General features: G+C 31.2%; 3 protein-coding genes and 1 non-coding gene across 9 annotated transcripts; 3 read left to right on the plus strand and 1 right to left on the minus strand.

The window, feature by feature from the left end:
* Nucleotides 1–33: 33 nt before the first annotated feature.
* Nude (Nuclear distribution protein nudE) lies at nt 34–7,380 on the minus strand. 6 transcript variants are annotated; one of them, XR_011447868.1, is made up of 9 exons: nt 6,997–7,378; nt 6,361–6,546; nt 5,635–5,925; nt 5,396–5,532; nt 5,139–5,324; nt 4,418–4,539; nt 3,526–3,593; nt 1,365–1,491; nt 34–1,074 (listed from the first exon to the last, which is right to left on the minus strand). XR_011447868.1 is itself a non-coding variant. In XM_070307499.1 (8 exons), the coding sequence occupies exons 2-8, from the start codon at nt 6,441–6,443 to the stop codon at nt 1,434–1,436; spliced, it is 945 nt and encodes a 314-aa protein (XP_070163600.1). In that variant the 5' UTR covers nt 6,444–6,546; nt 6,997–7,378; the 3' UTR covers nt 1,085–1,433. The 6 variants fall into 6 exon arrangements, 5 of the variants coding, with proteins under 5 accessions (XP_070163600.1, XP_070163601.1, XP_070163597.1 ...); XM_070307499.1 differs by lacking the exon at nt 34–1,074 and having other exon boundaries at nt 1,085–1,491; XM_070307500.1 differs by lacking the exons at nt 34–1,074; nt 1,365–1,491 and adding an exon at nt 3,099–3,244 and having other exon boundaries at nt 6,997–7,379.
* A 196-nt stretch (nt 7,381–7,576) lies between these two features.
* Rpl3 (ribosomal protein L3) lies at nt 7,577–11,266 on the plus strand. The gene is made up of 8 exons (XM_070307495.1): nt 7,577–7,671; nt 8,073–8,265; nt 8,706–8,874; nt 9,443–9,578; nt 9,680–9,866; nt 10,210–10,412; nt 10,650–10,805; nt 10,990–11,266. Exons 1-8 carry the CDS (start codon nt 7,669–7,671, stop codon nt 11,188–11,190), a joined length of 1,248 nt encoding a protein of 415 aa, XP_070163596.1. The 5' UTR covers nt 7,577–7,668; the 3' UTR covers nt 11,191–11,266.
* Nucleotides 7,920–7,996, plus strand: LOC138939646 (small nucleolar RNA U43). Its single transcript, XR_011447880.1, has one exon. It is a non-coding gene; the product is annotated as a small nucleolar RNA U43 (small nucleolar RNA).
* Nucleotides 11,267–11,859: 593 nt separating the features above from the next.
* On the plus strand, nt 11,860–12,952 carry Nd-pdsw (NADH dehydrogenase (ubiquinone) PDSW subunit). Its single transcript, XM_070307059.1, has 4 exons — nt 11,860–12,053; nt 12,143–12,278; nt 12,424–12,560; nt 12,679–12,952. Exons 1-4 carry the CDS (start codon nt 11,972–11,974, stop codon nt 12,801–12,803), a joined length of 480 nt encoding a protein of 159 aa, XP_070163160.1. The 5' UTR covers nt 11,860–11,971; the 3' UTR covers nt 12,804–12,952.
* The last annotated feature ends 1,781 nt before the right edge of the window (nt 12,953–14,733 follow it).

Here is a 14,733-nt window from a genome sequence, read left to right on the forward strand (position 1 = left end):
TAAAAAAATAGAAGAATTTTACATGTGTGTACATATGCATAAATATGTTTAAAGCGCTAAAAAGTATACATTTTTACAAAGTACATGTACTAATTATTTATGAACAATGATACACTATTGCAGTTATGATCAATTATACCTATATATTAAAAAACATTTCATAAATTATTTATTAATTATGTAATTTCCTACAAGCGTCACAAGTATATTCTTTTATAATAAATATAATAATATTATTCCATTTTATTATTACATTTTATTTATGTTTAATATACCTAAAGTGCTCGAGGCAATAATATGTTAAATTACATATTACCAATTTGATGAATAAATAAAAGAATGTATTATAAAAAGCTAAAACGTAGAGCTATAAATCACGCAAATAAGCCATTATTTTATTTTGCAACATTTACGTTTGTTCCTTAAGGTGATCTCTAAAGAAAATGTAAGATTTAACTTTTTGCCGAGGCTATTCAAATTTCATAAAATTGAGGAAAAGCTTAAGATTTTTATCTGGCTTAACATTGTTATTGACCCAAGCTCTTTATTTGCATGTACAGATTCACAAATTTCCATTTTTTCATAATTTCGAACCATATAAAACCACAAATTGTCTGAAAACAATTATAAAGTAGAGAATAATTAAGAAAAAAAGAACATCTTTTTTTATATAAATATATAAATAATAAATAACGATATATATATATATATATATATTTTGTATTATTTTTTGTTATTTACATGAAAATTAGTTATCATTTACTATATATTATATAGTTATATATTGCACATGTGGCAATCATATTAATATATGTATATATATTATATCAATGTAGCATAATAGGCTTGAAAGAGTTAACATGATAGAGAAGTCGATTCAAGTCACATCGGGGGATACCGATATATTTTGTTATCATAGTGACATACTTACACATGTAAGTTATTTTTATAAGAAAATAAATCATTTATTTATCGTAACAAAAACGCAAACGAAAATACTTGACGAGTTACATTGCGAATGGTATAAAAAGTAGGAATACTGTATTATTCCGTTAGCAGCATTTATCGGCATCACTGAAAAATATCGCTTGTAATAATTACAGCAAATTAATGTCATTTGATATATATAATTGGAAAAGAGTATAGTAATTCATCAACTTTGCCAATTTATGATTATTCTACACAATGTTTTTTAACAAACAAGTTATCATAAGAAAAATTTTATTTTACACCCGTGAAAACTATGAACGACTCTTTATTTTTGGCATGATAGAGTGCTTTCTAATTTTAATTGCGAATAATTGAATTTTCAGAATAACTTAATAATAAGACTTAAAGTCATTAAATAAATTTTCGTTACTAACATTACATCTCGGAATTGTACAATGTGATGATGTGCGGATATATGATTGCGCTGCGACATTATCCTGCGCTTACAATCGAATGTGGTTGTTGTTTCCTGAGGCTGGGCTTCTGACTTGCCGTCTAGCTCTAATTGAACAAATGCAATAATCTCTTGTTATAGCTTGTACTTTATCTAATACTGAAAATATACATGTGTGTGTGTGTATTACACACACACACACATACATACTAGACAGGTATGATCTATTTAAAATAGAAAATATGCATGCATTGATTAATTTTGTGCATAATTTGACTAAATATTGTTTGCGCAAATAAAAAAATCCATTCTTAAATTTTACTCTATTAATACATATATTTAGGATATCATATTAATAATGCTATAATATTTCTACTATACCATATAATGTATTGTATGGGATAAAAGTAACAATGGCCATTCATACGGGAAAGGACTCATAAATGTACTGTTTCATATTTTTTATCGTATATGTATGTGTGTGTGATATCTTTTATATTACAAAAATATTTTTTTTGTATAAAGATTGAGCCACACGAATAATCTCACGTCAACATAAATTGACTTAATGTAGCAATAAGTCAATTTAAAAAATGTTATTTACAATGTACACACAAATGCTGTTTAAAATTGTTTAAATATTATATCATTTTTTTTATTACAGCATTGACATTAATTTTTTTAATACAATTGCACATTTCTGTAGCGCTTGATATCTGTGTGTGTGTATGTATGTATATATGTGTGTGTGTGTGTGTGTGTGTGTGTGTGTGTGTGTGTGTGTGTGTGTAGTATATACATATAATATCACACTAAACATAAGAGTATGTAATTTATTACCACAGTTTTTCACAAATTTGAAACATTTTGTTACTTGAATGAATCTTTTTCTATATACAAGGCGCGTAAAACTCATATTTTAAATTAATTATACAAATGTCTTTTTCTGTAATATTAATATCTACAATTAATTTTACGCAAGAAACTTTCATTATAATATGTGAAAAACTTATGTAATATTTATATGCTAACAAACAAATATATAAAAATCGCAGAATATATCTATTATTAGCAATTATATCTTTTACTTCAATGGAATAATATGAAATTTTGTTTCAAGAAATTAGATTGCATGATCATCAATCAGAATTAATTATATAGACATGTATAGATGTACATTATATACATTTTTAATTATAAATCTACTTTGTATTTGAATTTATATAAATATATATGTGACTTTTTGCATTTTCAAATGTGTCTATTGCACTTTGCATTAAGAAGATTTTGCACATGCGACACTAATATAAAAAATTACTGTGCATATTTATTTTGCAAAATAAATATTATTTAATTATTCTTTTAAGAGCAGATTATCAAGTTACAATAGAATAAAAACAAATATATATGCACACATGTAGTTTCCAATAAAAAATAATTAAACATTTATATTGAAACATATTCAAACATGGCACATGCTTAGGAAACATTGTTATAAAAAGAAAAAAGAAAAAAAAATATCAGTTACATCATTGTCATATATAAGTTATTTAACAATGGCTTAAGAAGCATAAGAACAAACACTGTACACTCTCCACCAAATAAGGAATCCTTAATATATTAAGAAATTTTGACTAAACAAATTGAAACAAATATGACATAATATTAAAGAATTTTTTTTCATAAATTATATTAAAATAAAATATTGTATATAAGAGAAATTTTTTGCTATATAATATAATAAAAGGGCAGTCATCTATTGAATAAGAGAGCCAGCCATCTATTTCTATTAAACCTAATATTGCGTGTAAAAAGCCTTAGATATATAATAAATATATAAATTGTGGACATCTTTTGACGCTGATACAGCATATTCAATGGAAACACAACCAACATATAACAGTAAGTACAATTGTAAATCAGTGAGAGTATATCATATATCATATTTTTTTATACAACATTTTTTGTTCAGAATTATGAAAATTTATCGAGAAATATGAGCAATTAATTTGTTAATTTATCAATCTAATTATAAGAAGAATATATTAAAATAGATACATGACATCAATCTGTGTATAGATTACACGATAAAACAGAAGTACACAACACAATTTAATATGATTAAATAATTGCTGTGTTACCTGTAGAGATCACGAACTTGATCTTCCCGAAACGCGTTTCTGCTTGTGTTCAGCTTGTTTTCCAATGCCTGCAGAGAAGAATAATTATGATTAAGATTATGCCATTTAATATATCTTACAGCTATGTGATTGACATAATAAAGTTAAATTGACAAGAATGTTAGAGCAAGGATATTAAATTTGTTATTTTAATAGTACAGCGTGGGATTATGGAATTTTTTCGACAATACATAAATTAGGTTTGGTGCACAGTGAATAATCACAAGCACTGCAATAACAAAAAATCAAATCGAAACCTGTTCTTTAAAGAGATGCAAAATAATTTAACGACGAGAAATCACATTGAAGATCTGTACGCGGTCGGTCTAGGTTGTTGCCTTATACATTGAGTAGACACATGAGTCTGGGCCGCTGATAAAATAGTAGATGAGGTAGTATTTGATATCTGTCCGTTTGGACAAGTGCATTTTATTCTCCTACAGTCCATGCAGACCCATCTGTCAAGCTACCACAAAACACCAACTACGTCACACCAACTGCCGAGACTACTCCAAGCGCAAATCAAATGTGATTTGCTCTTGCAACATGTACAGGAAATATTTACAACCTTTCATTATATATTGCTATATACATAATTACATTCTATCAATTTATCCGTGATATAATATCACTAAGCAAATATGATGTTTGGCCAATAAAATTAATGAAACTATCTATATCAATGGATGTTTAATATATATATATATATATATATATATATATATATAATTTTACAAATGGCATAGTTTATACTATACATAAAAGGTACAGTAAAACATACAAGCCATGCTTCAAGCTTAAAAGACTACTAGTGCAATGAAGAAAATATAATCGAGGAATTGCGTGAGCTTACCCCGACTTTTCGCATGAGATCACCAATCATATTCATTGCCAGTATTCTGGTACAGGGTGGCAATGGTTGGCTATTATTATTATTGTTGTTTCCAATAACACCCCCTACCATCCCATGTCCAACTGAAGAATAATAAGAAAAAAAATTAATTCTCGCTTTCTAAATCTATATATACACACACACACACACACACACTTATATTTTAATATTATTTATAATCAAATACAACTATAAATCTAATAAATCTCTATCATTAAATCTAAATTGTATAATATTTATATTATAAAAGATATATTGAAAAAGTCGAAATAAAAAAAAAAAATATTGCCAAAGATATTTATTCAGTATTACATTAGTGATAATACTGCACATTGATTTGTTTTTAATAAGAGAAAGAAAGGGAAGGGAAGTGCGAGGAAAGACACGCGCACATGTGGGATAGAATGTATAATTAAACAGTATTAAAGAATTAATAAACAATAAACAATTTTTAAAAATAAATAATAAAGTAAATCACAAAATTGCAAAATAGGTAAATTATTCTAAATAATTCTCATTTTATGCAATACATTTTTATATCAATATTTCCTTCTTCTAGGCCATGTGAAATTTTTCACTTTTTGATGTTTGCACGATTGATTGTAGCTTTCATCAATCTCGGTAATTGTTTTTGTAATGCAAAATGGAAAACATGCTTTAACAAAAGCGTTATATAACCTACGTTTTATCGGCGAAGTCGTTGTATTATTCGAAGGTATGGTTTGCGAAACTATCTGACTAGTGGGTGAATTTGATTCCAATTCGGCCTGTAGCTTATTACTGTCGACGATACTATTACGAACTCTCTCAACGATCTTATTATTATCAGCATGATGCCTTTCGTGTACTTGTATCTCCTGCTTCAAATCTAAAATAATATGAAATGTTAACTACTTTTCGTATTGCAAAATAATGTTGAGTAAAAAAAATCTTATTAACCTCTAACTTCATCCATCAGTCTTTGCACTATAACTTTTAGGCTTTCTTTTTCATCGAGTTCTGATTCAAGTAAGGCATTCTTTTCTATAGCTAAATTAAACTTAGCTTCTATTTCCTCTTCCGTGACCCTATTTATCCTGTGAAAGATGTATCATTGTTTTATTATATATATCTACCGATTTATTTAATTCCATCAGCTTTTCAGCTTATTATCCGCACAGTGAAGAAATATGAGATACCTGTGCGCTCTTTCCAAGTCGTCATTTTTTTGTTCGAGTTCTCTAATATACTTTAGAAGATGTTCGTGCTGTTGCTGCAAATCTTGTGCTTTTCCTTGGAACATGATGCAATCTGTAGACTGCTGATCTAATCGCATTCTCAACTGTTCGACTTCTGTAGCAAGTCTTGCATTTCTTTGTCTCAATTCCCTGTTCGTTTTTTCTGCTTGTTCCAAGGAGGTTTCTAATTCTTTCTCCAACATTTGTGAATTCTCTTGAAACTCTTCCAGTTCACGTTCAACATCATACTTTCTGTGACAATGTAATAAATGTTTTTAATATCTTTTGCTATGAAAAATCACTATATTTTTTATATGCTTGTATACAAAGAATACAAACGTTTATTGTGATATAATGAAAAAATAATGTACCGTGGTTTAGCGAAACTTTATTTTATATATATACATATATATATAAATATATATATATATATATTATAAATTATAAATGCAGACGTTACACTGACTTGTTTAGTCATTAAATAAATAGCAATAGTTTCTTATTCAATTTATGACAATTAGTGCAATGTTAATTTATGCAGTACAATTTAAATTTGTATTTTAACTCTATATATATGGAAAAAAAAAAAGCATTTTCACAATAGAGTAACATACATATATACATGTTAAAAGGCATGCTATCATTCATTTTCTCATATATATTATATGTATACGTAACATATACTACCTTTGATGCATTTGATGAGCTAAATCCATCCAATATTGAATCTCATCGTCCTTTGACAAAAATTCCGGCGTATCTATATCCATCGTTGTTCTTGAGGATCTTCACGACACTTGTATATAATCCCTGCTGTCTTCCGATCTTTGACTGTTGCAAAATGATACAGATACAATCGCTCACACTAACATTCTGCAAGAAAGCAAGAATGTAAGAAAATTCCTTGGTAATCAAGAGAACATAAAATAAAGATATAAAAATGGATACAACATTTAGACAATGTATCGTTATTCTTGCTCAAGTATCTTCGATGCTACGCACGCTCATATATGGTACGTACAGATTAGTGTCCTCGAGCCTTTAGTTTTAAAAGCACGTCAAGAATACATTCTATTCCGATTCAGCTCAAATTTCTCTTCGCACGAGTGAGTATTTGTCAAGTTGAAAGAATCGAAAAGTAAAAACACGTCGAAAGATAAACGTGCGCTTTGACGAAATCAAATGACAACGCAAATGTCATCCGTGTTACATGAATCACACTAGCTGTCGATGAGCAAGATCTCCGTAGCAGAGGCGTAAAAAAATTGGAGGCGCAGTAGCAGCGAGCGAAAAATGCTTAAACGGAAATCGTTTATTCCGTACCTATTTCGTATTTCGACCACGCGCATCCGGGGCCGCGGTTTCGTCCAACAAGCCACACGTCACACGTCGACCGCGATCAATCGCGGCAACGACGAATTCACATACGACCGCGGGCACCGCTGTCAAATACTCAGTCACTGACAAGCTCAAAGATCGCGCAAGATGGCAGGCAGGTTAAAAAGAGCCGTGCAAAAGCAAAATGGTGTTCGCCACGTCGTAATCCGAGCGAGTTCCGAGACTGAGGGACTGATCTCAAGATGCACCGAGAATATAGACGTATAATGTGCAATAATATGTATGCAATAATGTAGCACCGCGTCAATACGTATGTAGATTACAAACGTTCTACGATCAAACGCGCAACTCTTTGAAAGAGAGTGCTATTATCTGACGTTACGAAATATTTCAAAGTGTTCGAACAACCAATCAGAACCAGATCATGAAGTTTTATATTTATGAAAAGCACGACTAGTGTAACGCCGCTGCTGATTGGCTCCGCCATTTTTAATGTCCAACCATAGACGTACAAAATGCGTAGATATACCCTAGAAAGAAAACCAAAATTCCATCATATAGGGAATTCAAGTTTTCAAAGTTTATATCAAGGACTTAGCTGGGTATAAAAGTAGGCGTCTTCTTCCGTGTTCCTCCATTTTCTTCGTCAACAGCATCATGGTAAGTTGGACGTGTGCTCGAGAATCTATTAAAATCCGCAACATTTTTCAGCATCGGTAGTGTTATAATGTTCAGTCGTACTCTTAAATATATTCTACAAACTTTAAAACAAATATATTTCGATCGATATCAAAATTTTAACGTTTCCCTTTTTTTCCCTAATGAGGAGGCAACGTGTGTAGCCAGCTTTTGCGTACACATGGCTTCTTCAACACTCGCTTGCATTCGCAACAACTCCAATTATTCTAATGATGATTTAGATTATAAAGTTTATGGTTTTCTACTGAATAACCGTGACGAAATTATTCTAGGGCGGTCTGATTTTCTTTTTGTTGGAAAAAAACCTTATTACGTTTATACCACGTGTCTCACATTTCTCCATCTTGGTGTGTTACATATAGTCGCATAGAAAATTCAGCGCCCCTCGACATGGGTCGATGGGATTCTACCCGAAGAAGAGATCTCAAAGACATCGCGGAAAGGTGAAAGCTTTCCCGAAGGATGATCCCAATAAGCCTGTTCACCTGACGGCTTTTATCGGCTACAAAGCCGGTATGACTCACGTTGTTAGAGAAGCCGATCGTCCTGGTTCGAGTGAGTAATAATTATAAAAAGAAACCTAATTAATGTTATATATAATTTGAGCAAAATGTTAAAGAATACTAAAATTTTATTTAAATGGCTTATATTGAGGATTTTTTTACATTTAATGTAATCCATATACGATATCGTACGACATGTTAATCTGGGTGTTGATTGATGCAGAAATGCATCGATTCACTTAGGTTGCAATACGAGAGCTGTCTTTAATACAGTATATTTTCAATATTGCCATGTCGAAGAATAATTTTGTGTGCTGCTTACGCAGAATTCACGAAGACGAGGTATATTCCATAAATTCTTTGGAGCCCGTTGGGCAGTGACCATTGAGACAAACCATACCTAGCACAGTCCGCTTCTAAAATCAATATTTTTTTTTGTTTTATTTTGTACAAACTATTTACTATTCATAAATATCAATTATTTAATTTCAGAGGTAAATAAGAAGGAGATTGTAGAAGCGGTTACTATCCTTGAAACTCCGCCAATGATCATAGTTGGTCTTGTCGGATACATTGAAACACCACATGGACTTAGAGCACTCGCTACTGTTTGGGCGGAACATTTGTCGGAGGATTGTCGCAGACGTTTCTACAAAAACTGGTTAGTAGGAATCATTTATGTTTTACGAATTAAAGATGATCGAGTTTAGGTCAAAACATACATATTTATACGTATTAATGTTAAAACTACATATACGAGTTTACGACATGTTAATTCGAATGTTGATCGATGCAAATGCGTCGATTCGTTCGGATTGCAGTGCGAGAGTTGCCTTTAATGCAGTATGTTCTCAAAACTGCCATGTCGAAGAGCAACGTCGTGCTCTGCTTGCGCAGAATGCACGAAAGCAAGGCATATTCCATATTCTCTGTGGAGCTCATTGGGCAGTGATCATTGAGACAAACCATGTCTAGTACAGTTCTTTTATTCTTAAGAAAACACAAGTATATTGTTATTACATGATACTAAAAGTAAATGCCATATCAGCTCTCCGCTCACACGATGAGAGCAATCATTTGGATATAGCCGTTTTAAACCTCTAAATTTTAACACGGTTGGTCCAAGAAATGTGCCCAGTCTCCGCTCATTACGATGAGACTGACACGTTACAGGAGTATACAGGTGGCAGCGCATACATAGATGGGCTTTGCAATTGACTTTTCGACAGGTACAAGAGTAAGAAGAAGGCATTTACAAAAGCTTCGAAGAAATGGCAAGACGACCTTGGCCGCAAGTCTATTGAAGCTGATATAAAGAAAATTAAAAAGTATTGCAGTGTTGTTCGCATTATTGCTCATACTCAGGTAATGCGATAATGCAACTTGAATATTAATGTATCAGATACTATTATTCTTGTATAATTATGGAATAAATTAATTTTTTATCCCTCTATTATTGTCCCCAGATGAAATTGTTAAGGCAACGTCAAAAGAAAGCTCATATCATGGAGATTCAATTGAATGGTGGAACTATTGAAGACAAGGTGCAATGGGCGCGCGAACATCTGGAAAAACCCGTGCCCATCAATAATGTATTTGCTTCTGATGAGATGATCGATGTGATCGGAGTTACTAAGGGAAAGGGTTATAAGGGTATGTACTTGTGCATATTTATATATTTGTGTGTGTGTGAATGCTGCTCGCCCCCACTGCCCCCCGAAACTGTGCGTTTACATTTCCTCTTTTGTGTGTGCCCCCCCCCCCCTTTCCCCTTAGACATGAGAAGCATGTTTTATAAGAAACTACTTAGGACTGTATGATGAAAAAAGCATGATGTGCACTTATCTGATTATCTTGAGGATATAACCATGCTGCCTTCCTACTGAGGTCCTTGACCAAATAAGACTAACTGTGAATCAAATTTAGTTTCTTCTGTATGAGCACGAGCTTGCTTACTTAATCTTTAAACAATTGACATTTTTTGTGTTTTTTATAGGCGTTACATCCAGGTGGCACACTAAGAAATTGCCGCGCAAGACTCACAAAGGTCTGAGGAAGGTCGCTTGTATTGGTGCGTGGCATCCAAGCCGCGTGTCCTTTACTGTTGCGCGCGCTGGTCAAAAAGGGTATCACCATCGTACTGAGATGAATAAGAAGATCTACAGAATCGGACAAGGCATCCACACCAAGGATGGCAAAGTAATCATCAAATTTGGGAGTTAATTAATTTATACGCCTTTTATCTTAAGTCGATCTTTGAAACTGTCGAAAGATTGATTCTTAAATTTGAAAAAGGCGAAATAAAAGTTACTTATTAGTCATAGTGCCTAATGCACAAATACCATATCTGTGCTTTAGGTCTCCAAAATAAGTCACAATAAAATAAATATTAAAAACTATTCAAAATTATCTTTATGTTTATCTTTGTATCTTTAGATCGTGAAAAATAATGCTTCCACGGAATACGATCTTACCGAGAAAACCATCACGCCCATGGGTGGCTTCCCGCACTATGGTGAAGTGAACAATGATTTTGTTATGATCAAGGGATGCTGTATGGGTCCGAAGAAACGCGTGATTACTCTAAGAAAAGTAAGGACGAATACTAATGATAAACGATATATTTTTTCGCATTTACATGATGAGATTCTATGAGAGCCTACAATATTATTCTGATCACGATGATAGTTATAAATGATAGGACTGACTAAATACGTGGATATTATTGATATTTATCTATGAAAAAACAAAACTAACGTTGAAACGTATTTTCTAGTCCTTGTTAGTGCATACGAAGAGATCTGCATTGGAAAAGATCAATCTCAAGTTCATTGACACCAGCTCCAAGTTTGGACATGGTCGCTTCCAAACCGTTGCTGATAAGGCCTCCTTTATGGGACAGCTCAAAAAGGATCGTTTGCGCGAGGATCAAGCGCAAGCCACTAGTTCGGCGCCAAGCACGGCGGCTGCACAGTAAAATCGTATGTTCTACTGTACATGCGTGTTCGTCGTGTATTGTGCATCTATAAACAAATTTTTAAAAATGTATAAAATTGTTATTTATTTCCTCATATATTTATGTGTACTAGAAACTTTTAAGGATTTGTAGCTAAAAAGAAAAAAAATGTTCCAAAATATTTTAAATTGAATTAATTTTAATGTTTTTAGTTCAATTTATAATTTTAAGTTCTCTGAAATATATATATATATATATATACATATATATATATATATGTGCGCTAGGACTTAATAGTAGATTCCGAGTTCAAGTGTGCTTGTGTATATATATATGGAAATGAGAATAAGATGGCATAGCCAATTCCTTTCGATCTGGATTCCATTTTGTGTGCACTGAATTATAGTAATACTGGAATGGGCGCCAATAGCACTATCGCGTGCCGAGAGAGCCTAGAGTAATCAATACGATTGACCAATCAAAAGGCTTTATTTTCAACTGGCCAATAAGCATTGTATCCAGTTCAGTTAAGCCCGTATCAGACTACGCATTGAGGATTCAAGATTGAAATTTGACCAATCAGAATAAAGAAATTTTAGTCCCTTTTGTTCTGATTAGTCAAATTCCAATCTTCAATTTTCAATGCGTAGTCTAATACGGGCTTTATAAAGAGCAGACCATATATTGAATTTTGTTAGTTTTATGTGTGTCGTGCCAATCACCCAGAATTGTATATAGAAAAAGCAATTTTATAAAAGAAATTTTATTTGTCATTGTTGATTCTGTCTGATTTTGCACAACAATGGCAGAGAAGAATAATCCGATATACAAGTTTGCGAATGCCGTATATTACGTATTAGATACGCCAGTCACTTATATTCGAGGTATTATCTAATCATTTGTTGGGTTATGCATTTCTCTCTTTATATATATATATATATTATAAACAAATGATTCTTTTTTTTAATTGCAGAGAAATTTGTAGTGCCGAATCAAAAAAAATATCCATGGTATCATCAAAAATACCGTCGTGTACCAACGATTGACGAATGTTACACCGACGATGTGGTTTGTTATACCGAGGCGAATTGTCAATTCATGCGCGATAAGTAAGTTTTATGAAATATTAGAAAATAAAAAGAGAAGGAAAACTTTTAGTATTGACAATATTAAGACGACGGTCAATATTATAATTGCGAGAAATACTTCGTTTCGAATATATTAAATATTAAATCAATCAACTTTTACTAACAGATCGGTAGATGATGAAATTTTATTCATATTGAGAAGTCGTTTCGAACAGTGCGCTTTTTATCACGGTGATGACGATTATTTATGCGATGATTTAAAGAAGACTTACTTCGACGCGGCTGCTGCATGGTTTACAAAATGTAAGTATTGCTACTATAATACATGGAGTTATGATATACAGAGAACAATAATATAATGAGAAAAACTTTGAACATCTCAATATCTCTCTATTTAAATATATTGTAACAAATTTCGCAGATGGCGATATGGGTATAGGTTTGAACGCTAAAAATGCATATATGAAACAGAAACATCGTATGATTTGGGAGCGCCGTCATGGTCCAGTAGGTAGTGGTATGAGAGATCAAGCGACTAAGGTGTAGCAATTTATATTGACACTGTAGATGATAATTTAATTGCAAACGCATTCGGATATTATGGGCCAGAATTGCAGGTTTGCATTAATGTACAGATATATTATATATATATTGTGAATTGAAAAAGGCGGGATAATAAAAATAATTTATAAAAATCTTCATTTCTTTGCATCTATGATTGCTATCTTACAATATAAATAGAAGAAGAATATCCGTAGCAAATATCTTAAATATTGAATGAATTCATCTCTTTTTATTCTTTCATTGTACAATATATAAAAAGATTACTTATTGTACATATGCATATCAAATTAATTTACGAAATACTCATTTACACGCGATTCCATTGATGATTTATACATTCTTTTGTTTGTTATTGAGTTAAAATCATCCTATATGCATTAATCTCATTTATAATTTTCTCTATCTTGACATTTTCTTAACCAGATTACTCATCCATTACTTAGAATGCCAAAGTGAATTGAGTACACATAAAACTTATACAATATAATATTTAGGGCATAAAACAATTATTTGCATTGAAATATCCTATGTAGTGACATACATTACACATCATAAGATATTTCTGTTTGAATGAATTAAAATTTTCTCTACAAAACACACATGTATGCACAAAATCTTTCATATAAATATAAAATACAAGAATTCATTATTTTAGGCATATAAATATATAACATGTAACAAAAATATTTTTTTTAGTGCAAATAAATTAAACAAAATATTTCAAAGAAAGTCATGTAAATACTATGATTCTTATAATTAAATAACATTCGATGTCTCGACTGTCATTTAACATATCGCAAATTTTTGAATAACTCAATAGAGATAGCGCAAGCATTATATCTCTTAAATTCTTCACTTTTTAAAAAAATAATGTACTAAAAAAAGAGTAAATTGACAAATCATATCGCATGAAATTTAAAAATCCATTGTAGCAATAATCCTAATAATCCAGTACAATCTAATTAATCCTTTCACGAATTATTACACATCCATATCGCATTTACGAATACAAAATATAAGATTAAAAATGAGATCAGTATACTCATTCGCCTGTACAATTCAAATAGTGCAATATTCTCATGATACATTATGATTTATATTACTCATTTAATACATTAACAGAATATTGTACAAAAATTCTGTCACAATATATTCATTATTCCTCTTTGAATGAAAAAGAAAGAAGAATTGTGCAACACGAGGCTGCTGATATATTTTTGGTGCAATTTTTCTACATTTGTTTCGTCTCTTTTTTAATAAAATTTCGTGTATTTATCGTTATTTAATAGTATCGGACGATGATGTTTGTCCCTACAATCTTTGTTAAAGTTTTATCTCACGTGTCGCATCCTGCTACATATTCTTCGATTATGCTATATCAAATAATAGTACTAATTTCTAAACACTAAAGACTTTTTTTTACCAATAAAATTATTTTTTTTTTTTCTTACGTATCGTGAAATCACGTGAAAATAGCTTATACATCGTATCATTCAAATTTTACATAATCGCTATATATTCAAAACATTGTCTCATTCATTTTTAACACATTTGAAAAACTATACATTGAGCTGTAAAAAATGTATCAATGGAACAAATGAAAAATGGAGCAAATAGAAAATTTATAAGACGATTAAGATGAACAAGTGTACAGATGAAAATGCATGGCGGACAGGAGAATTTTCACTTAGTTTTTAGTTGGCAACAATTATACACGATATCTTTTTTAGACATATAATATATTATATGAGTGAAATTCGCATTGCTGTTGACAATGTGAATGTAGGCAAATCAAAAGAAGCGATTTAACAATAATTTATTTACAATATAAAATTAATTAATACTTGATAACTATTGAAATCTAATTTAATTTTTCCTCACACATTTTTTCACAAACAAAATTAAAAACAGA

The sequence above is a fragment of the Polyergus mexicanus genome, unplaced genomic scaffold (assembly GCF_030449975.1).
Source record: "Polyergus mexicanus isolate NDT 795.1 unplaced genomic scaffold, iyPolMexi1.0 SCAF_14, whole genome shotgun sequence".
In the NCBI taxonomy this organism is placed as follows: Eukaryota; Metazoa; Arthropoda; class Insecta; order Hymenoptera; family Formicidae; genus Polyergus; species Polyergus mexicanus.